This window comes from Columba livia, chromosome 25, assembly GCF_036013475.1.
Source record: "Columba livia isolate bColLiv1 breed racing homer chromosome 25, bColLiv1.pat.W.v2, whole genome shotgun sequence".
Lineage (NCBI taxonomy): Eukaryota > Metazoa > Chordata > Aves > Columbiformes > Columbidae > Columba > Columba livia.
The window spans coordinates 4,089,944-4,113,473 of NC_088626.1; the positions used below are offsets into that span (position 1 = coordinate 4,089,944).

The window sequence follows — 23,530 nt, forward strand, 5'->3', positions numbered from 1 at the left end:
TCGCCCATCCCGCGCCGCCGATTGGCCCGCGGTGGCGCGCTGCCCTCGCCCGCCCCCTGGTGGCTCCCGTGGGGGTGTCAGCGGCATCGGCGGCGGAGCGGCCGCGGGCGCGGGGCCGGGATGAGCGACCTGCGGCAGCGGCTCGGCCGGGAGCCCGGCGGGGCGCGGGAGCCCGAGGAGAAGGTGGGCTGCGGGGCGGCGCGGGGGAGGCCGGCGAGCGGGGCGGTGCCGCTGCGCGGGGATCGGCGGGGGGGTGCGGGGCCTGCGGCCTGCAGAGCGCGGGGGGACCCGCGGATCCTCCGCCGTCACCACCCCCGTCCCGCCCGCACCGTGCGGGGCTGCCCGTGCTCTCCGGAACCGTCGCTTGGTTTATTTGCGTCTCCCCCCTCAGCCCTAAAACCGGCGCCGAATGACCAAAACCCGCCCCGGGGGGAGTTTGTGTCCGGGGCTGCACAACCGGCCCCGGATCCCCCGGAGATCGGGGCGTAAACCGGTTTTATGGGGCATCTCAAGTCGGGGTTACAAACCCCGCAGGTTCCCTTAGGCAGGACTTTGGTACCTCCTAAGTCATCCCTGCAGCGGGGCGCAGGGTCTCCATCAATTAAGGAGGTTTAATGAGGTTTAACGGTTCCATTTCTCCGAATAAGAGCCGCGAAAAGAAAACCCAACTCTTATTCTCCTATAACGTCTCTTCTGTCCCAAACCCGAGCTCAGCTGGATGCTCTGATCTCAGCAGTCGCTCCGTGCGTCGTGTCGTCACCCTCGTCATCTTTGGGAGGAACAGGAGGAATGAACAGCGAAGAAAAACTTTATAAATAATATTTGCAGGGTGACAGAGAGAGAAAACGGGAGGGAAAAGCCGTTCTGCGCTGTGTTGGTGTTTATTGTGGTGTCTTGGGAGCGACCCCGTGCTCATCCCTTTGCCCTTAGCAGCATCATATCGATGTTTCGTCTGCTAATGCGTGAGGTACGCAGTTCAGAGAAGCGTGAAATCATCAGCCAAAATGTCCCTTGCAATTTAAATGTCACATTAAGCGCTGCTTTGAATAGCAGTTTGGCACCTGCCGGCAGCTGCACGGTCAGGTTTGAGGAAGATTTATTGTCCTGATGTGATTACAGAGAGAACTGGGACACAAAGTGCTGACCAAACCGCCTCGGTGTAGATCTGAAATTTCTGCCTATTTTGTAGATCACACGAAGTTCTCACACATCCAGATTTACTGACCAGCAACAAGATGTCTCCAATATTGTTGTTGTTGTGCCTCGGGCAAAGCTGTTATCCTCTCGATAAGTACATTTGTCTCGCTTGGAATTTATTTTGCAGCAGCAGCAAAAAAACCCCAATCTTCAGGGACTTTTTATGATCCAGAACTTTTGTGGGAGTTGGAAGACGTCCTGGCAAACAAAGCCGCAATCTCGCTTGAGCTCCTCGTGCTGTGTTCCTAAAGAAGGTCAGAGGGCCGCTATTTTGAGTGCGATCTCCTTATCTCCGGGCAAGTTTGCTTTTTAGATAGGACGAGCCTTCTGAAGGACCACTCTGGTATTACCTTGGAGTCAATGACTTCGAGTGGCCTTTAGTAGAGAGAGGGAGCGTTTGTGTCGTGCTGCTCGGCCTAAAGCAGCTCAGATGAATTAGAATATAAAAGGAAATAAAGATGTTTCCAAACAGAGGTGCTGAACGCAATGTCTCTTAACAATAAAAAGCACTTACAGGAGGCAGAGAATTTCCCGAAACTGTTAAAATCAAGCCTGGGAGGAGGTTATTAGCAAAACCCTACAGCATCGTGCTTTCCGTGGCACTTTTCTCTTTCCTCCCCTGAGATCGAGCCGCTGTGCTTTTAGCGCTCGGGAAACGCTTGGCAGAGCCTGGGAATAACATGGGGATAAGGCCAACGCAGCCAAATTGCTCGTGTATGTGTGTGTGTCCCGTTTACCGGGGGTCGGAACCCACCCGGCGTGTTTCCCGCTGTCGAGAGGAGAGAGTCCTGTTTCTGCCTTGTCATTCACTTAGCCTTGCCAAGAAAAATCATTTATTAATGCATATCACAGAATCACAGAATCACAGAATCGACTGGGTTGGAAAAGACCTCAGGGATCATCGAGTCCAACCCTTGGTCCAACTCCAGTCCATTCACTAGATCATGGCACTAAGTGCCATGTCCAATCTCAGTTTAAAAACCTCCAGGGCCGGTGAGTCCAGCACCTCCCTGGGCAGCCATTCCAATGCCTGACCACTCTCTCTGCAAAGAATTGCTTTCTAATCTCCAGCCTAAATTTCCCCTGGCAGAGTTTAAGCCCATGCCCCCTTGTCCTATTGGTGCACCTATATGGTGCTCTACGAAACCCTCGTGTTTTCTGAAAAGAGCTCTCAGCAAATTAAAAGAACCAAGTGAGAAGGAAACGTAAACACCAAGGCTGGGTTTAAGATTAGACCGCGGGAAGTTGCATTTTGTACTTGTTCCTGCTTTGCTGTTTTGATAAAGGAAAGCGAGGGGCTGGTTTCGCTTTCTGGTCCTCTAACCCTTGCTCAGCGTTGCAGCTTTGATGTTTTCCTGCTTGCAGCTCAAACCGTGCGGTGTTCGTTGAGACCGGCCTGCCAGAACGTTTTCGAATCGATTTGTGTTCAAGCTGTTGTGCAACACACAGTCTTGGTCTCGGAGGGAACAAGGCAACGTCTGTTTGCTCTGATCAGTGAACTCCCGCTGATCTCTGCAGTGCAAAAACAAGGATGCCCTGATGTTCTTTGTGCTGGGTACCCTTTTTCTTAGCCCAAACGACTCGGATGCTCTGAACTGTTGCTGTTAGTGTGCAGAGATTTGAGGTCAGATGATTGGAACAAGTTCTAGTTGTTACCTTACAGATCCCGTTCTCCCTTGGTCTTTCAAGGCTTGTTGCTTTGCTTTGTAGACTCATTGATTATCTAAAACCAGAGGTCGATCCCTTCTCTCCTGCGTTGTGTGCATCCCCTTAAATCACATTTTCTCTTCCAGCTTCCAAAGAGAGCAGGAAAAGTGCAAAATGCAATTGTTTCGCGATGCACGCGGAGCTCCTGAACGCTTCTGCTGGTTTACTGGCATTTTAAGACTATTTCTCAAGAGTGGTTTGTACTTTGTGTGACTTCACATTAAGGACAGAGGGTTTCTTCCTTTTCTGTCCTTTTTTAAGATGTTGCGCTAATACTTTGAAACCCAGGGGGAGTCCTGGACATCCCATGGAAGGGCTGGAGGGCAGGTCTATTTAGAGGCCGGCTTAGCCGGGCTGCGGGTCACACTGCTGTGTCACTTGTGCCTTTATTTACCGACCCCTCTGGCACTGGAAAATACCTTTTGTCACTGGAAAATACCGTCCCTTTCCGGAGAGGTGGCAGCTGCAAGAGCAGGTGGCAGCGGTTCTGTGCAATGGATTTTTCCACCGTTCACCTTTTTGCTCCCCCAGCAGCTGAGGATGCTCGTTTTTATGGGGAAAAAAGTGACGGTGATTGCAGGAGCGTCACTTCACTGATTCTGCCTCGAAGAGCAGGCGCGAGGGGTGCAAAAGTGGAATATTGCTGCATTTACAAAAGATTCAAATGAAGGCATTTGTTTTTTCCAGCCCAGCTTTGCGGTGGACGAGTAACGTGACTTTTTATCTGGCCACATCTGTATCCTGTGGTACAAAAAGCGCGAGACTGGCCCCCGAGCCTCGTGATTTCTTGTGCTTCCAGGCATTTTGCGAGACTTCTCTAGCGATGCAAAGCGCTTTGAAGATGCTGAGCTAAGTACCTGCCAGGTGTTTGAACGCTGGTGCTGACAAGTAACCAAGCTGCTCGTAGTTGGGAGTTTGTGATACCAAGATGAGGTTCTTGTAGCACCGAAGCCACTAAACCCCCGCAGTGGTGCCTCTCTCCATCTTCAGCCGCGATTGAGAGGCAGAAATACAAGTCCATTTTCATACCCACCCCAAAACCTTATTTTTTAATAGCTCTTAATGTTATTTTAGGCTTGATACCAAGCATCAGTCTGCTTGGCTTCTGCTGAAGCTTGAGCCTCATTTATTCTTGATGGACGGCTGCAATCTTGGGTCCAATGTGAGAACGCATTTCAGGCTCCCTTGCTGTTTGATGCTCGGCTTTACGTCTTCTTGCCAACAGGAGCGTGTTATTCTCCGTTCCTGTTAATTGTGGCGATGAGAAATTGGACTGATTGTGTTTCTAATGGAGCTCATTACAAGCGAATTTAAGGCCTGGTGAGAGCGCCGCAGGCTGCTCGTTGTTTCCTTGGGCTGGTGTTTGATTTGACCGCTGTTCCTTTTTGCAAACGCGCAGGAATTGCCTCTTTCTTTGTGTATTTATAGCGATGCCGGTGAAGTTTGATCCTGGGAAGATTTCAAGGGTTGGAGCTGTGAGGAGGTTCTTTCCTTCCCGCTTGTGCCCGATAGAGCGAGCACGGAGACTCCCAATGCTCAGGTTGAACCCCCTAAATACACATTGCTCTTGTGTTACTCTGGATAGCTCAGAACTCTTCCCAATCCTTACTTAATGACTCGATGATTTATTTCTGGCCACTCTGGCTGCGTTCCCCTCTTCTGCCTCTCTTGGCAGTATCAGAAAAGCCACCATTAGCATTCAGTTGGTTTCCAAATTGTCTCCGTGCATCTTGGTGGGGCTGGTGCTTCATCCTGAGCTCCCTCGTTGGCTCCTGACCGCACCCCGTTACCGTGTACAATAAGATCATGGAGGGAGAACGCGGCTCATCCGCTGCTCCCGATGGATATTCCTGCTGGTTTTGTCCCCTCTGCACTGCAGGTTGAGGTCAGGGCTCTTCCTCGTCGCTCAAACGGGCTGTTTTGTCCTCAAACGGTGTATCTGCTCGCCGTTCTGAAGCTTGGGATGACACGCTGGGGTGGTTCTTGTGAACGGAGGGATGTTCGGTGCCGAGTTGCGATAAGCTCCAATTCATTTAAAAAGTCAATTTAAATAGTGTCCAGGCAGCTGTACATGTAAAAAAAAGACGTCTTTTGGAGCAAAAATTAGTAGTAGACCCTTTCTTATTTTGGGGGAAACAGGGTAGCTGTGACTTGAGAAAAATACTGATTTGGGTTCATCAGGTTTACATCTAAACATCCTGGTCCAAGTCCCACGTGGCTCCTTTCCTCGATCAGTTCAAATAAAGCCAATGGGATTGACTGGTAGAGAAATGGGAACATTGTGGGACCACCATAAAATCAGCAAATAAAGAGACTGGTAAAATTTTTTACTGATTAGGTTTTGGAAAAAATGTGTGTAAATCCAGAGGAATTGAGGGTCAGAAGCCAATGGCCTTGGCACAAAGCAAAATCTGATTTGAATTTTGGATTCTGGATTCTGATCTGGATTCTGATTGGGGTTCTGGATTCTGATTTGGATTCTGATCCGAATTCTGGATTCTGATTTAGATTTGTTTTTGTATTTCCGTTCTGGATTCTGATTCAGAGTCTGGATTCGGATTAGTATTCGGATTCAGATTCTGGATTCTGATTTGCATTCTGGATTATTATTTGGCTTGGGAGTTGGATTCTGGAGTTGGCTTCTGGATTCAGATTATGATTCTGGATTCTGATTATGATCCAGATTATGATTTGGATTTGGATTTTTATTCTGGATTCTGATTCGGATTATAATTCAGATTCAGGATTCTGATTCTGATCTGGATTCTGATTAGGATTTGGATTTTTATTCTGGTTTCTGATCAGGATTCTGGTTTCTGATTAGAATTCTGGATTATGATTAAGATTCTGGATTCTGATTCTGATCTGGATTCTGATCAGGATTCAGATTTGTATTTTTATTCTGGTTTCTGATTCAGATTCTGGATTCTGATTCGGATTCTGGTTTCTGATTAGGATTCTGGATTCTGATTCGGATTCTGGATTCAGATTCGGATTCTGGTTCGGATTCCGGGCCCTGATCCCACGTCCAGCCCATCTGTGCAGTTTCAGAGGGGGACGCAGGTTCCTTCCTTAGCCGCAGGAAACTCTGGGCGCACGCCAGCACCACCAACCTATTTTTACTCTTTTGTATACAGAAGCTTCTAAAAAGGACTTGGAGCCATTTACCTCCTCGATTTCCTGGAATAAACAGACCCCAGACTGGGAGTTTTCTTAATTCTTCCAGCCACTGCGCAAACATTTATGCTTTTTGTGATGTTATCTGCTAACACTCTCCATTTTTAAGCATGGCCTAATTACCGTGCATGCTTTCAACTACAATATGGGGTTTTTTTAGGATGGGAAAGGGATTCCTGTGTACACATAACCTTTTGGTGAATTGGTTGAGACAACAAACAAGCAGTCACCAACTAGATGCCAACTAGATTGCTTCCTGTGTTAAAGGTCTCCAAAATGCTCTTTTTTCACCCTTCTGAGCTCGTAAACCTCTAAAAGAGAATATCCTATAATAGACTCATTATATTGGCCTTGATCCTGCAAATGCGCTCAGGGGTGAGAATTGTGGTGCGTTTACCATTGGTCGCTGTTCTCGCTGCCAGTTTTATTGCTTGCAAAAGCAACTCTGTTCTTCTCTTGAGCATTTTCCATCACTGCTTTTTGTTAAAATCCGTTGGGGAGCCTCAATTAAACCGCCTTGCTGCGCAAAAGGTGCACAAATAACGGGATTCCTTCAACTAATTCAATCTACCAGCATCGAATATGTAACCGTATCTCTGTATCGGGCAGAACATTTTTGGCAGGGAGATAAGCGACTTGTTTCTATGACAACTGAGATCATATCATGGATACCGGGTAAAATTAAAACAAAACAGCTTCCGCTGCGAGAAAATAACGTGAGATGTGAGCACAGATTTCTTACCTCATGTTTGCAGGAGTTCAGTTGTTTAAAACGAGCTAAGACAACTCATTTCTCCATATATCTTCCTTTAGGGTGATAAAATATTTCTCCACAATGTTGCGTAGATTTACTGATTTCACAAATATAACAAATAAGTAGGTTCTGGCTGTTTTATCTCCATTTGCTCTGGTTCGTTTGTGGAGACAAACATCCCAATCTGGGGGTTTTTCTCATCATGACCTGTGTAGAAAGGAATGAATGAGGATAAAATGCACTTTGCTGTTTTGATTTTATTCCCGCATTACTTATTCCCTTGATTAAAGAGCCTTCAATATCGAGATGATCAATTGAAGCAGCGCTGGGTTTGCCTACAGTGCTGGAATGGTAGATTTGCACAAAAAAAGAGCCTTTCAATGTAATAACTCCGCGTTGGTAACAAAAGCCAATAAAAGCTACCGCATCTGATTGTGTTTTAATAGACTTGATGCTTACCCTGTAAAATAAACAGGAAGATAAAGCGGGACTCCAAGGTGACCGGAGGGGATGTTTGCTTTGCTCTTGCTAATGGGTTGGAATTGTTTCCCGGCTCCGCATCACGCACAGATTTCACGTGGGCGCTTTGCTTCAGTTTTAGCAAGAACCTAAACAAAAACCAACAAAAAAAGGCAGAGAAAAGGTCCATGGAAGGGTAAAGTGTGGTCCGGTGGCCGGGAGGGGAGACCGCTCACAGGTTTGGGGTTGATACTCTGCAAGTCTGGGTCTCTCAAGGGTTTTGTTTCAAGGGCAGAAATGGGAGCGAACAGCACAGAAGAGGCGTTGGAAATGTGGATTAATGGCAGGACGCCACCTCTTAGACCCAGCTTCCCTGAACCGTCGTTGCACCGTGTCAAGGGTTTAGATTGCGGGGTGACAATAAAACCCTGGCAGATGTATTGTTAACCTCCTCTCCCCCTTTTACCCCTCTCTCTTCCCCCTTCCCACTAAGGACAGGAGAATGGGAGGGAAAGAAGGACAGAGAGAAGCTGTTTTACTAATGCTACTAATAAAAATAGAGAAAATAATACAAAATATACAAAACCAATCTTGAAAGTCTCAGCAACTGCAGAACCGGCACCCAAAGTCCTGGACTGGACTCTGCAGCCAACCGGAGCTGGATTCAGTCTCTCACTAGGCCTCAGTTCGCAGGGACGACTCACAAGGTCCTCTCCTAATGTCGGCCATAAGGAAAAGGGACGAGATCCTCGTGATCTCCCACTTTTATATGAAGTATTCACGTGAATGGGATGTTATACACAGTTGGTCAGTTTCTTGGTCACCTGTTTCTTGTCGCCCCTCTCACGAGATGTCCATCCATGCTTATCAATAACTTCTCATTCCATTGCTATGTTACCAAAACATGTATCTGGTTCTCCAGGAAAATGCAGCTAATATGAAGCTTTAGCTGACAGGCAAATTCACTACAAGGGAAACTTGTTTTATAACAAAACCAGGACACACCGGCACCACGGGACGTGGCGTTTGCAGTCTGAGCCTTAAGCCGGCCCAAACCATGAGCTTTTCGCAGGAGCACCAACTCTTAGAGCTTAAATTTGCACCGTGACAGCCTCGGTGAGCTTCACGTGGGTGCTACTTTGCGCTCTTTGCTGGCTGCTGCAAGCTGCTTTGTGGAATACATCGTTATTTGGCGATTATCCTTCGGGGACGGGGACGTGTCCGGCTTGGGCAGGTCGGTACGGAGGCAAAGCCACCGCTGGATTAAGTAGCCCAGCCCAAGCTGGATCACGCTCAGGCTCAAACGAGTTCTTTAGCATCCCGCTCAGCTGCTTAAACTGGTGATTTGTGGGCTGATGGGTGCAATTTGCATAAAAGGTATAAAAATAGTGTCAATTACCGAGTCCGCTCCGGAGCCTGTATCTGGCACAATGTCCTATAGAATCTCAAACCCTGTTTTGGGGAGGGATCCAAGCAGGGAGACGAGCTGAGTCCTGACGCTGCTCATTTGTTTTAAATAAACAAATACATTAAAATGTACATTTGGTCTCACTTGGACTGGCCGTTTATTCCATCAGGGAAAATGGGTGTTTTTCCACTTCCCATCAGGCTTAAATTGAGTAAGCAAGACACGTGGTGGCAATGAGTCCTACATTTAATACTGAACCCTGACAACATCCCTTTATCTTGACAAACCTTTCGATTCCCGGCTTTGTACTCTAGATTAGCTGGGTTGCAACATCCATTTTTTCCGTCTCTTGGGTGCAGTTGTGTCCGTCCTTCGTGATCTTTCCCTTTCTTTGGGCCTCTGAGAACTTTGCGAAATTTCAGATAATAATTTCAGATATAATTTTGCTGGTTTTGCACTGAGCCTCGTGTGCTTTGGGGAATAAAATACAGGGTTGCAGGCTTGGATCCGCTCCCCCATTTCAGTGCTTAGTCCTTTTATCACGAGCCTGGGACTTGCATGAGATGATGGGATTACAGTAGAAGTTCTGCTGAAGGCTTTTGGTTTTAGCCCGTACAGGTGATGGTGGTTGCCCTAAGTCCATAAGCACTTCGTTTCCCATTTTTAGAGATGTGCAACAACAGAAGCAAAGCTCCAATTTCCTAAATGTAATCAGGAAGACCAGGAGGAAAATGGAGATGGGTCGGGCTGGAGTTTTTCTCTGTTATTCTGATTGATCACAGGGGGATCTTGGAGAAGACATTGCAATGGGAAATACGGACTAGAACTAAATAGAGGGCACTGATTTCCCAAAAGCTCCTCAAGAACAGGGCCCTGCTCGAGGATGCCAAACTCACAGTCTTCAGGGAATTGTATAATTTCCAATCTTTTTCCCTTCTGCCATTTGCAGCTGCCTTATAGATTCGATCTTTTATGTGTTCCCAGCTACACGGCACTAAATCTCCAAAGCCCAAGGGACAAGTAGATCATACAGGACAGCGAAAATAGATAAGCCAAGTTGCATTTCTTTGCCGGCTCTCCAAACCTGGCGGAGGTGTTTCATTGTGCTTTTCCTGCCGATTCGCCGTCTTTTCCGGGGTTTTAAAGCAGCGAATGGTCCGAGGATGAGCGATCCCCGCGGAATCACCTTTTCCTTCCTTGCTCCGCGGAGCGGGATGAAGCTGCTGCTGGAATGAGCAGCAAAACGTGGGAATTCGGGTTTGTTCTCTATTCAGGAGCTGGATGGGAGGAAAAGCGCTGCTGGGGACAGGGCATGGGGCTTTATGGTCCTTTTTCCATCACTGCCCCACTGCGGAGCCTTCAGTAACCCACCTGGATTGATTCACCCCCTAAATCCAGGGCTGTGCTCGGAGCTGAGCGCCGGAGCACAACAAGGATCGGGGAAAACACGTGGATTTCCAGCCAGTACCTCAGGTTTCTTCACTTGGCTGCAGAGGCCGGTTGGGCCGGAGCGATAAGCCGCGCTCTTCCTCTCCAGCTATTTGAGGATGCGCTCGGCGTTATTTATAGTGCCCGCCTGGAAAGTCAGCGCTCAAAAAATCCGTCTGGAAGCCTTGAGCTTGTCTACTTGGAGGTTGTTATTTCTGCCTAACTCGGGTGATGTTTCATACTTGGAGATCTGCCTGGGGAATGGGAGACGACGGAAAAATTCCTGCTAACGAGCCCGTGTCCCTGAAGCACTTGGAGATACTAATTAATCAACCGCGAGGTGTCTTTAACTGTTCAGAGGGAATAAATCCTTTTCTGTAGCTGCGAGATGGATGGAGAGGAAACCTTGTTGTGTATGTCACCTAAAACCACTTGATATTGTTTCTCATGGGTATAACCCCACTAATACCCAGAATATTTTCTCCTCTTTCATTTCTGCAGAAGCAGTAATAGGTCTGAGTTTCTTCAAAAAGTGCCAGCACTGTGTCTAGTAAAGCTCTTTATCTCTCTAACTTGCAGGAGTCAGAGTCTGAGAACAAGCTGGATGGAGAGACAGCGTCAGACAGTGAAAGCAAATCAGAATTTGGAGGCTCGCCCCCGGTGCCGACGTCGGATGACACCCCAGAGGTCCTGAACCGAGCGCTTTCCAACCTGTCCTCAAGGTGGGACACACTGAGCATCCTCCCTTCCCATGCACCTTCCCCGGGCTTCCCTGGCCCCGGCTGGAGGCTCAATAAGCAGCTCTTGAAGTGCTTTGCTCTCATTCCCTGCTGTGCGAGCAGGAAGGTGGCCCGAGGCCACAGGAAGGTGACGGTGACACAGTGACACGGTGACGATGGCAGGAGAGCAGCGCTGGGGCCGCTGTGCATGGGAGGGGACGGGTGGGACACGAGACGGTTGCGTTTTGCTTTGACAGCGCAAAGACTGCAGCTGCGGTGGGATTTAACCATTGGTGCGACCTGCTTCTGCAGGGGTGCTTGAGAAAAGCAGGCTGGCAAGGACAGGGTTTCAGAGCAAACTGGGGATGTTCTCTGCAGGCTGCTTGGCGGGGAGGCATCTTATTCCTATCACAAAAGTCTCTGCTGGACGTGCTGCGAGGACGGGAGAGGCTCACGGCAGGATCTGCTGGTGATGAGCGCGGGTATAATATGCCTGTGTCTCCTCTAGAAAAGGGGTGCAGAGAAGGGCCATGGTCCCCATTTTGTTTGAATTTACCCTGCAGCGTGTCCAAGGCGTGGGAAAGCTGTAGCAGACGCTCTCCTGTCTCGTTTCGGCGCCCTTGGAGATGCTGTGCACCTGGCTGATGCTTTCTGCGTTTGGTGAGGCTCATGGCAAGGAAAACTGAGCTGATCCATAGCCAACAAGGCCTTTGCCAGTGTATCAAGATCTCTCTGCAGCACCAGAAGGAAACTTGGGGTTTCCAGATCTCCTGTGATGTGCAAAGAGCTTTGTTTTGACTTTCTCTAACATCTTTCCTTCTCTGCGGCCTAGATGGAAGAACTGGTGGGTCAGAGGCATCCTCACGCTGGCAATGATCACCTTCTTCTTCATCATCATCTACTTGGGACCCATGGTCTTAATGACGATTGTAAGTGCTCCGGGGAGACACCCTGACGTTCACAGCGATACTGGGGAATGTTGCAGCTCAGAGCCTCATTTTTCAGAGGTTCTTATTCAGCTTTCTGGATTTCTCTCTCCATGGGGGAAACCTGGAAGGAATCAGTGACCACCTGCCTTGGTGGTCAGTGTTGCACTGCAATCGAAACTAATAAAAGGGGTTGTTAGAAACCTCCTGCAGAGGAAAGGGGAGGGAAAAACAATGTGGTGAGCTTCCTATGTTGCCAGACTTTTGCTCTGCCCGTGCGTGGTTTTTATCTCCTTGAGGAACGAGATGTTTAACCACCAGGTATTGCAGCTTCCAGGTGTCTTTTTGTGCAGGTGATGTGTGTCCAGATCAAATGTTTCCACGAGATTATCACGATCGGCTACAACGTGTACCACTCGTATGACCTGCCCTGGTTCAGGACACTCAGCTGGTGAGTTTTGGGGCTGCTCCCCTCCCCAGGCTTGTAATGCTGCATCTCATCTGGCTGCCTCCAAACCAGACACCCTGATCCCGATAGATGAATATCTTGAAAGAGCCCATATTGATCAAGTTTTTCCTGTTGTTAATGAACCGCAGAGTTTGGAATCCCATGATCGACGGGTGTCACCGAACAACGTGGTTGCGTGGGCGGGATGGGAGTTTTTAGGTGCTTGTGGAACAGGGTTGGATGTTGGGACCCAGGGCTGGGGAAAGGGCAGGAGCAGCGTTTTCAGAATGCACAGAGTGGGTGTTCTTAGGATGCCCAAGCTCATTGAGGAGAGTCAACTAAAGGCAGAAAGTCCCTGTGCATCAGAAGGGCAGAACAGGACCTGGGTGGTGGGGTCTCCAGGTGGAGCTGAGTGATGCGGCCACTTGTTGGAATGAAGGTGACGTTGCTAAACCGGGGGTCATAAAGCTCTGGCTGTCACTTGAAGAAAGCCCTTCGGGATCAGTCACGTTGTGTGTTTGTCCAGCAGCCGGTCAGGGTTCCTGCTAACGGCATCTCCATCCTCCCAGGTACTTCCTGCTCTGCGTAAACTACTTTTTCTATGGTGAGACCGTGACAGATTATTTCTTCACGCTGGTTCAGAGAGAGGAGCCCCTGCGAATTCTCAGCAAATACCACCGCTTCATTTCTTTCGCCCTGTACTTAACAGGTAGAGACCACATTTTCTGTTGGTTCTTATCTGGGTTGGAGGGAAGAAATCTCCTTGGTCTACTCTTGTCCTCAGTATTGTGTCCAATGCTGTATCCATAGCAAATTATTTCTGCTCTTCGCTGATGCTGTAACGTGGTTGTGTGTTAGAGTCAGGGTGGCAAATCTCTGTGGAATAAACTCTGTAATTTGTATGTTGATTGTTCATCTTTCCAGTGGTATTTTGTGGCTTCCAAAGTCCACCCCACATTGCTGCTTTACTCAAGTCAAATCCTAAGGAGCTGTGCAATGTCATGGTAAAAAAGTCCTTCTTACTGTTGAAGATATGTTCCCACCGTTTACTTTTTCTTCCGTTTCTCATCAGGTTTCTGCATGTTCGTCTTGAGCCTGGTGAAGAAACACTACCGCCTCCAGTTTTACATGGTAAGGACAATCGCATGAGTACCACAGGCTGTGTAAAAGTGTTGGATGGAGAATTCTGTGTCCATAGATGCTCCTGTGCTGGTTGTATGTTGTAACGCTGCCTGAAGGAAAGTTACTCTGAGCAAACTGTGTTTTTAGGAAGGCGGCTCTGACCGAGTTCCCCTACAAACGTGTTTTCTTCTCTCTGCACTTGCGGTTGCTTTTAAGAAACATCCTGCAAGCTGAGTGCGCTGCCCAAAGCTAATTGACTCTTGTCCTTTTCCCAAACATTGCTCGTGTTTAACCATCAACGCAGCTAGTTTTGCTTTCCAGTATATTCAGCTTGGGATACAGCTTGGGTATCTAGCAGTCTTCTTATATAGTCAGAAGGCTGAGATGTATGGGATGAGGGAGCTAAAGAGCATTGGGCCCAGCAGAATTCTCCCCAGTGAAGGGCTTGAGCTGAAGAATATGCCCAGAAATCACTACGGGTGACTGTTCTTGCTCCTGGTGACTCTCAGTGTTCATTGCGGTGAAGATGCGTGAGCCGTTTGGTGTCCAAGGGGTAGTTAACACATCAGATCTGTGCCACGCCGTGTTCGGGTGGCATCTCGGGGTTGTCTTCTTTTCCAGTTCGGCTGGACCCACGTCACGTTGCTCATTGTCGTCACCCAGTCGCACCTCATCATTCACAACCTCTTCGAAGGGATGATTTGGTGAGTTGGCCCATGTTGCGAGTTGCTTTGATTTCTGCAGCCTCGAATGAATGACCGTATTTTGAATTAAAACTGTTACGTTATAAAAAACCAAATGGCCGAGAAAAAGGTGCTTCCTTGGAGGGACCAGCCTGTTCAGAATAGAAAAGCAAAATATCGAGTGATAGCTCAGCAACTTAGGACTTGTTCTGTGCTCCTTGTATCACATTAGAGGGTGGGATGTTGATGTGGTGGCCCCACTAAGCATCTTATGAAGCAACTGCTCATTTATTTAAGTCTTGGGGTTGTTTGATCTTGGCACTTTCAATGCTTTGACTCTTCTCCCATCCAGGTTCATTGTCCCGATTTCCTGTGTGATCTGCAATGACATCATGGCCTACATGTTCGGGTTCTTCTTCGGCCGCACTCCGCTCATCAAGGTTCGTAACGCTTTGGTGGACAAACCCCACATTTTGGCTCCTTTGGGCTCTTAGCGCTGTGTTCCCTCACCTCCGGTTCTGTGGCTTTTTGTGGGTCTGGAACAAGGCTCCAAATTCAACTCCGTGCACGTCCCAGCGTTCAAGGCTGTGAAGTGAAATGAATCGTTTCAGATCGAGACGTTCATGTCACGTTCCAACCAAACACTTATTTATTGGGTGTTTGCACCAATTTTTATTTGCCTCGGCAATTCCTGAGCAGAGAAAGGCTGCACAGCCCTGCGGAGATGGATGGTTTGTAATCTCTTCTCTCTCCCTGGCAGCTCTCCCCAAAGAAGACCTGGGAGGGTTTTATCGGAGGATTTTTCGCCACCGTTCTGTTTGGATTGCTGGTAAGTAAGTAGCAATCATGGCGCTTATTTCTTTGGTCTTTTCCCTTTGTAGGATGACAGAATTTTGTCTAGAAAATGCTTTGTCACTTGTCAGAGACTTCACGTTTTCCTCACCGACCAGGATTTGAACTGGTTGGGCTTTGTTGTGCTGACCCTGCAGATAGACAAAGTTTTCACTCCCTGTTAGACCCTGCGATGTGTTCATTGCAATAATTACCCTTGAAACTTTCTCCTGCTGCTGCTGGATGAACGCTGGGCATCATTTCATGGGCTGTGTGGGGAATTCGCTATTGGAATATTCTTATCCATTTTTATGATGATCCGTGTCTGGTTGTTTCCATCGTCTCGGCCTGTTCGTGCGCGACTCTGATCACTGCTTGGGGAACATACGCACTTACCAAACGAAAATGCTTACTCTGCCTTTAGCCAATTAGTGCTTCTCGGGAGATTAATCTTCTTAATGAAGCTGCGTCTCCTTGAGTGGCCTTTTCACTTCGCAACAGCTCCACCACGTCGCTCAGGGAAATATTAATCCCATTTTCTCTCACACATCTGTGTCTCCTGGCAGCTTTCCTACGTGATGTCCGGGTACCGGTGCTTCACCTGCCCCGTGGAGTTCAACAACGACACCAACAGCTTCACGGTGGACTGTGAGCCGTCCGAGCTGTTCCAGCTGCAGGAGTACAACATCCCCGCCGTGCTGCAGTCCGTGCTGGGCTGGGTAGGACTTTCCTCTTTATTGGAGCTCATTTATAGAATCATAGAATCATTTCAGTCGGAAGAGACCCTCAGGATCATCGAGTCCAACCATAACCTATTCTAACTCTAGCACTAAACCATGTCCCTAAGAACCTCATCTAAATGTCTTTTAAACACCTCCAGGGATGGTGACTCTGTCACTTCCACAGAATCACACAATGTCAGGGGTTGGAAGGGCCATCAAAAGCTCATCCAGTGCAATCCTCCCATGGAGCAGGAACACCCAGATGAGGTTACACAGGAAGGTGTCCAGGCGGGTTGGAATGTCTGCACAGAAGGAAACTCCACAACCTCCCTGGGCAGGATAGGAACAGCAAGCAAAGAAATCAGGGCTTTATTTGTATGGCCTTCAAATGAACACAACAAGGGATTGGTGGTACATCCATAAAAAGGGGGAATTTAGCTCCGCGTTGGTTGAGGACTCAAAAGAACTGTGCCAGGTTTGATGAGACATTGACCCACTTGAAAACCAACTGGTGTAAATCCTGGAGAGCACAGAAAGACGGGTGGAATGTGCTGTTCTCTTTGAAAATCCGTCTCTGACCCGTTTTTCCTCCTGCAGAAGACGGTGCGGATGTACCCCTTCCAAATCCACAGCATCGCGCTCTCCACCTTCGCCTCCCTCATCGGGCCGTTCGGAGGCTTCTTTGCCAGCGGGTTCAAGAGGGCCTTCAAAATCAAGGTGAGGATGCTGAAGGTCATTGCCATTTTAAACAAGACAGACTAAATGTTTGCAACTACTCCAAACAGTTCCTGTGCTCCAAGGCTGGGAGCTCTGGGAAAGGTTTGTTTGGTCACAGATCAAATCCTGGGGCAGGATCCAGTTTTTTTCACTGAAAGCGGATATATTCTGGAATATTCTAAACTGCGCTTCGGCACAGACCTTGAGGTAGATGAAGAAAGACTCGAGTCAGGAAATTTTGCAATCTGAGGCTTCCCTTGATGTCTTGCAGGCTGGTTTTATGTATAAACAGTTTGGTTAAGATGCCTTGAAAGGCAAGACGGGGTTGCAGGAGATAAACATCAGCCTTTGGGTGACAGATGTGAGTTAAGCCTTGATGTCCCTCAGGCCCTGGTAGTCACCATCAAGGAGAAACGTTGAAAACCAGGGAGAGATTAAACAAAATGTCATCTTAGTCTTGACTTTTGCCTCCTGGGAAGATGTAGAGCAAGGGTATGAATGTTGGACATAAAGCAAGAACAGGTCATGGGCATTTCAGGCTGCAAAATCCAATCCCTTCTGCTTTGTGCAGGACTTTGCCAACACGATCCCAGGGCACGGAGGGATCATGGACCGTTTCGACTGCCAGTACCTGATGGCTACCTTCGTTAACGTCTACATCGCAAGTTTTATCAGGTAATTTCTTGCTTTGCAGTGAAGTTTGGGGACCAAGTGACGTGCAGGCTTGTAATGTGAGATAGTTGTTATCCCTGGTACATTAACCTGGAAAATACAAGATAAAGAGGTGAAATGGAGGTTTGAGGAAGGGAAGCGTCATTCAGCAGGGTCGTGCAGAGCTGGAAACACAACCCCCATTTCCCAGGGTCTGTTATTCCCCTCAGAAGCTCCTCTGTGTCCCTCCTGCATCCCCGTCAACCTCGAGCAGGGATTCCAGAGCCGAACGAGCAGAAAACTCTCATTTTATAGTATTAACAAGTATTCTGTAGCCAAGCGTAGAAGAAAAGCCGTAAGCACATAAAAGATGTACCGAAGGAGTCAAGGAACTGCCTTTCTGTGGCTGCTTTGATTTTTGAGGGGGAGCATCTGCTACTAAGGGAAAACGCACAAACCTCTTGAAACAGATTTGGTTTGGGGTGGGTTTTTGTGTTTAAAGCTCAGCATCCTATGCCTTTTGGATCCATTCCCACATCTCACATGGAGTTCAGCTCCCTGGGTAGAACCGGTAAAGAAACGGGCGACATAATTATTACTTTAAGCCTATTATTTTGATTAAATTGCACATGGGTTCCCAAGTCGTTGCGACTTAATGATGTGACTCACCGCTCGCCGTGTTTTTGCGTTCAGGGGCCCGAACCCGAGCAAACTGATCCAGCAGTTCTTAACCTTGCGGCCAGACCAGCAGATCCACATCTTCAACACTCTAAAGGCGCATCTGGTTGACAAGGGGGTGTTGGGGAACCCGGAGGACGCGTAGACAGCCGGGCGATGGGAACGGGACTGCAAACGGACAAACCCCCTCGAGGAAAATCCTGAAGACAATAACAAGGCCTCATTTCACTGTAACTTTTCTTTCTTTCTTGGTAAATGTTTGCATTTGTGGATTTATTTTTTTTTTTTTAATATATTTATATAGTGTTGGTTCAAATGAGCGAAATCTTTGGTTTGTAGCTGAAAAGAACAGTAAGAATTAAGGCTCGGAAGGAGCGTTGGGTGAAGCGGGAGGGTACGACTGTCCTCGTGCTCTGTTCTTAAGCTTGGGCAGAGCTTACGGCCTCGAACTTACAGCTGATTTTTTGGCAAATAAGATTTTTGTAACCAATTAAACTAGAAACAGACTGAGGACAAGGAGTCAAAAACCGGTCGTTACCTGTGGGAATGTGGGAGGTTCAAAAACTGCATCACATCAATAGGTTTTCGAGAACATTGACATTTCATCGAGTAATTCCTGCCAAGTAAGAACAACCCTTTAAATAACTTAGTTCTTTTTTACCCCCCTCAATAACCTTTAAGAAACGTTGACCCACGCGTTTTCATTTCTCAATGGTTGGAAATGCTGCACTGGGGTATTTTAATTGAGAGAGCGGTTTCCAACTTGTTTTGTTGGTTTATTTAATTGTTTTTCTGAAGTTTGCTGGTTGGGGCTCCAGCGCCCGCCGGGTATTTTGTTTTTCTTTCAGGGATCACGTCTATCACCTGTTTGTTACTTGAGTTCTAGATGTCGTGCTGCTGAGTTGATCATGGTCTGCGTCGCATTTCAGTCCGGGTTCATTTACCTGCAGGTTTCTGTCCTGCTTCGCTTACTCAATCTTCTCATAAATAGTTTGTACTTAATAGCTGCTTTTCCTTTATTTTGTCGCGCTTTTTTGGTTATTTAAAAATGAAAGCCCTAAAGATTGCAAAACTTTTGCCTTGGTGATCAGATAATGAAAATATCCCCCGGGTTCCACCTTCTTCAATGTTCCCAAACACATGATGACTCTGATTTTACTTCTTTCCGTAGCTTGTGTATGGGAGAGAGAAACTTTACCTTGTTTAAACCTGGGGAACGAGTGACAGGGAAAGATAATACACAAGTATATGGTGTTTTCAAGCAGTCGCTGCCATAAACCTTATACAGAGACACCCCCGTATGGAGACATGTAAACGCTGCAGGCAAGCTGAGCATCGCTGGAAAATAAACCACCTGGAAGCATTTCGTAGCTCATACTCCGCATTCTGATTCTGCCACTGCCTTCATTTACCCCGAGTGAGCAAGAGAGCGCGCGTGTAAATACATTAATAGATACCGACCTCTCTCTTCTAGGACTCTTTGTGTCGTAAGCTCCGCTTCGTCCCCCTAAACAGGAACCTTGGGGTGAAGTTTGTGCCCGTTGCGCTGCCAATACAGGTATTTGATGGAAAGCACAGATTGCAGAGGAGAAGGGGCCATTCCCACAGATATTTCCAGTGCGGTGCTGGGAAGGTTGGTGTTTCAGGACAGCAGTGAAGGAGCCGCTTTGTGATCCATGGATGGACGTAGAGTCTTTCCTGGACTAGTTGTTGAGACTTTTCCAGCTTGACTTAGGCAGGGATTTCTTTTCTATCGATGCAGAGGATATCGGCCCAAGCCCCTAATTTGAAAATGGAAGGGGAGAATTAAGGTGCTGCCGTCTTGCTGCGCACAAGGGGAATATTCGGGCGGTGTTTCACAGCAGTTTGGCTGAGTTGAGCTGGGCAAAGCGAGGGCACCTCTGCGCAGCACCGGCCTGGATGTGGCAGCGTCTGGAAAGCTGTTTGTCCTGGGGGTCAGACAAGCTGGTGCTTTGCTGGATCCTCCATGCCTGTTGCCAACATCTGCCAAAATCCCTGGTAGGGTCAGAAGTAAAATAATATCGTGAGTCGGTCGTCAGGAGAGGCTACAACATTGATAAATATGGCACAAGTGTCCTGCTCTTTATATTAAGAAATTTTTCATATGGGTCTTTAGCATCCTGCTCCTCTTGCTTTATACCTTTTGTACCTCTTTAGTTGTAATTAACAGGGCAAAACTCAAACTCGAAGCTTTTTCTGCCTGCTTTTCGAGTAGCGTTTGGGCCTTTTGGCAGAGTGCAGTGCTGGATGTGGACACTGGAGGGCAAAGCAGCTGCATTTAGCGGCTTCTTGGGGCTGGGAGAGAAGCAGCAGCAATGATGCCTGTGGGTGGCTTTCCCCGCAGCTTTATTCTTGCTTCCTTCCCTGTTAAAGGAGGGATTTCCAAGCCTGTTTTGATCCTGAAGGGTAAAGCTCCGTGGAAAGGATTTAACGTCCTGCACTGGAGTTTGGTGAAGTGACTGGGAGCTGCATTTGAGACACGGGAGGAGGGAGGGGAGGAGATGAGCCTTGTGAAGATGATTTGCGAGCGGTACAGCTGAATTTGCTGAGAAATGCAGGTGAGCACCGTGGCGTGTCCTCCATTGGGTTGTCCCCATTGGCTCAGCCTGGGAGCGGCTTTAGTTTGCTGGAGATATTTCAAGTTAGACTTAGAAAGTTAAGAGGAGATGAAAAGCTGGCATTACCAGCTCTGGCTGTCCCTAAATATGATGCCAAGGGATGTGTAGCAAAACACATTGCGCCTCTTTTCGTTGCATTAAGCCTTGCAGGACCTTGGTGATGCTGCAGCTCTCACCAGAATTTCGGTTGATGTAGCTGGTGTTGCTGGAGGGGCCAGACACCCCGGGGATGTTTCAGTGAGGGATGCGGGGATGCTCACAGGGAGTTTTTCCAGCTGCTGGATAAGCCAGATGCCCCAGGGACATCTTGGTGAGGGATGCAGGGATGCTCACAGGGAGTTTTTCCAGCTGCTGGATAAGCCAGATGACTCCGGGACATCTCGGTGGGGGACACAGGGATGCTCACGTGGAGTTTTTCCAGCTGCAGGGCTCAAGCTCAGCATTGCACAAGAGACTCTGTTCATGGTGGGCTCCACAAGCAACAAAACTCCTGCTTGTGCCGAGCAAGAGTGTTATTTACCTGAGCGTATTTAACAAGCAAAGGGACGGCACGTGGCTAGAAAGCTGCTTTTGCATGGTGTGAGAAACTCTGAATGTTCACGATGTTGATTTGCTGGTGGGTGATGAGCAATACGGGCCGGGCGCTGATTTGATCGTGGTTGGAGCCAGCACGGTGGGGTCAGGGCTGTGTGGACGAGCACTCAGCAACGCTCCAATGCGAATTGGTTTCTCCAAGTCTGGTTGTAGCACAAATTCGTTTGCAGATGGGACGCGCAGCCTGCAAAACATCAAAACCTAGTTTCTGCATAGGGTACCATATCTTGTGCATGTGTCATGTAGATATTCTGCAGGGTGATGGGCTCGAGTCTGCTGACATTGATCCCAAGGGGCAGCCGTTGCCTTGGGGTTTCTGGTACCTGTGCAGCTCCTGAAGCTGGAACATCAGCTAACGCTTGGCACCAGGTTGGGAATGTCTGATATTCCAAGTCATGTCTCCTGTTTGCGATGTGCTCAGCGAGTTCCCCGAGCACGGGGGAGCATCTGTCCCTTCCCCACCTCCTCCGACCGGCTTTGGACAAGATGAGGAGGGCACAGCTTTATGGAAAACACCCATCTGGTCCATCCAGCCCCTCCTGGGACAGGCATTTGTCACAAAAAGCACCGGGTCAAAGCTCCCATGGTTCCTGCCTCTGTAACGACCCCGGAGATGCGTTTGTACCACTGTAATCTTGGCGTGCTCCTGTTCTCCAGCCCCCGTGTGTTTCTACCACCTGCTTCTTTCTCTGTGCATTGTTCTTTTGATTCATGTTTTAGCTACACATGTAGAGTTGCCTTTCTTTGACCGAATGTCTGAATGTGATATATTGTATATTTTAAAGTATTTACCCTATTTATATACTATATGTTACTGTTAAATAAATATAAATTCCATTATGGTAGTGGAGTTTTATTCAGCGCTGCCGGCAAGCGGGGGAAATGCTGAAAAGCTCCTTTCCGTGCTCTGTAATGCAGATCGGTCTATTTTAAACTTAGATTCCCCCATTCCTTGCCCCGTCACTCTCCTTCCTCAGGGATATTCCTGGTTGTGGCAGAGATGGGACCATCCGTGACCTGCATGAGGAACAAAACTGGCTGCGTTTCCAGGGTGGTTTGTCGTGGAAGCTGTGATGGGATCATATCAGCCCATCTTGATCAAGTGTTGGCACTGCCGCACCCTGCAAATCAGAGAATCACACAGAATCACCTCGTTTTGCCCTAAAGATTTCACTGGAAACCTGAAAAACTGCTGGAATCCCGCTTGGGATAAATTATTCCTTCATTTGAGCCATTTCTCTTGACTTGCGTAGGGTGAGGAGAGCACAATACTTCTGTTTACTCAGCAAAACGTCCTATTTTTAGCTCTCGTGGTATTTTGACTGTTTTTGACTTATCAGCTCAGCCCAACCAGCGCTCGCTTTGCTTCCTGTGACACCGCGTGGGCATTTCCAGACAAATCCATCCTCCAACAACAAAACACGATGCCCTCTCTTTCTCTATAGCAACCTTGTGAAATTAAAGCCCCAAATCTCCCGTCGCCCTCGCAGGACTCGGCCAGTTAAGCAGAAAATCACTAACCGGCACCATGCAATATTCAGCCGTCCTATCAAGCAAGTAGATGTTACTGAGAGAGCTTTAAAAACCCCTCGGTGTTGTATCTTTTGCAACAAGAACTCTGAAATCTCCGGCCAGCGGCGTGAGTCAGACACATCATCTGACGGCCTCTGCGGCCGCTGAGTCTGTATCGCTGTTCAGCTGAATATCCCTCCTTTTCCTCTTTATGTTCCTCCCCATCCTGTGCTGGTTTAATTAAATCAACCATCACAAACTGCAGATTCCCAGGGGAAACCCCAGCTGTGCTCCACACTCAACTCAAACCAAGACATCTGCATGAGTTCTCATGCAACCATCTGGACGTGAGATCAAAGAATCACAGAATCCCAGAATGTCAGGGGTTGGAAGGGCCCTGGCAAGCTCATCCAGTGCAATCCCCCCATGGAGCAGGAACACCCAGATGAGGTTACACAGGAAGGTGTCCAGGCGGGTTGGAATGTCTGCACAGAAGGAGACTCCACAACCCCCTGGGCAGCCTGGGCCAGGCTCTGCCACCCTCACCAGGAACAAGTTTCTTCTCAAATTTAAGTGGAACCTCTTGTGTTCCAGTTTGAACCCATTGCCCCTTGTCCTATCACTGGTTGTCACCGAGAAGAGCCTGGCTCCATCCTCCTGACACTCCCCCTTTAGATATCTGGAAACATGAATGAGTCCCCCCTCAGTCTCCTCTTGTCCAGCTCCAGAGCCCCAGCTCCCTCAGCCTTTCCTCACCCGGGAGATGCTCCACTCCCTTCAGCATCTTTGTTGCCCTGCGCTGGACTCTCTGCAGCAGTTCCCTGTCCTGCTGGAACTGAGGGGCCACAACTGGACACAATATTCCAGGTGTGGTCTCCCCAGGGCAGAGCAGAGGGGCAGGAGAACCTCTCTGACCTACTGACCACCCCCTTCTAACCCACCCCAGGTACCATTGGCTTCCTGGCCACAAGGGCCCAGTGCTGGCTCATGGTCACCCTGCTATCCCCCGGACCCCCAGGTCCTTTTCCCCTATGCTGCTCTCTAATAGGTCATTCCCCAACTTATCCTGGACCCTGGGGTTGTTCCTACGCAGATACAAGACTCTACACTTGCCCTTGTTCTATTTCATTCAATTTTTCCCTGCCCAGCTCTCCAGCC

The 23,530-nt window shown here is 48.4% G+C and overlaps 1 protein-coding gene across 1 annotated transcript; it reads left to right on the forward strand.

Annotated features, from left to right (window-relative positions):
- Nucleotides 1–25: 25 nt before the first annotated feature.
- Nucleotides 26–21,700, forward strand: CDS2 (CDP-diacylglycerol synthase 2). The gene is made up of 13 exons (XM_065040688.1): nucleotides 26–183; nucleotides 10,710–10,852; nucleotides 11,682–11,778; nucleotides 12,129–12,226; nucleotides 12,793–12,932; nucleotides 13,296–13,354; nucleotides 13,967–14,049; nucleotides 14,381–14,468; nucleotides 14,789–14,857; nucleotides 15,426–15,578; nucleotides 16,179–16,298; nucleotides 16,870–16,973; nucleotides 17,643–21,700. Exons 1-13 carry the CDS (start codon nucleotides 121–123, stop codon nucleotides 17,770–17,772), a joined length of 1,347 nt encoding a protein of 448 aa, XP_064896760.1. The 5' UTR covers nucleotides 26–120; the 3' UTR covers nucleotides 17,773–21,700.
- Nucleotides 21,701–23,530: the final 1,830 nt, after the last annotated feature.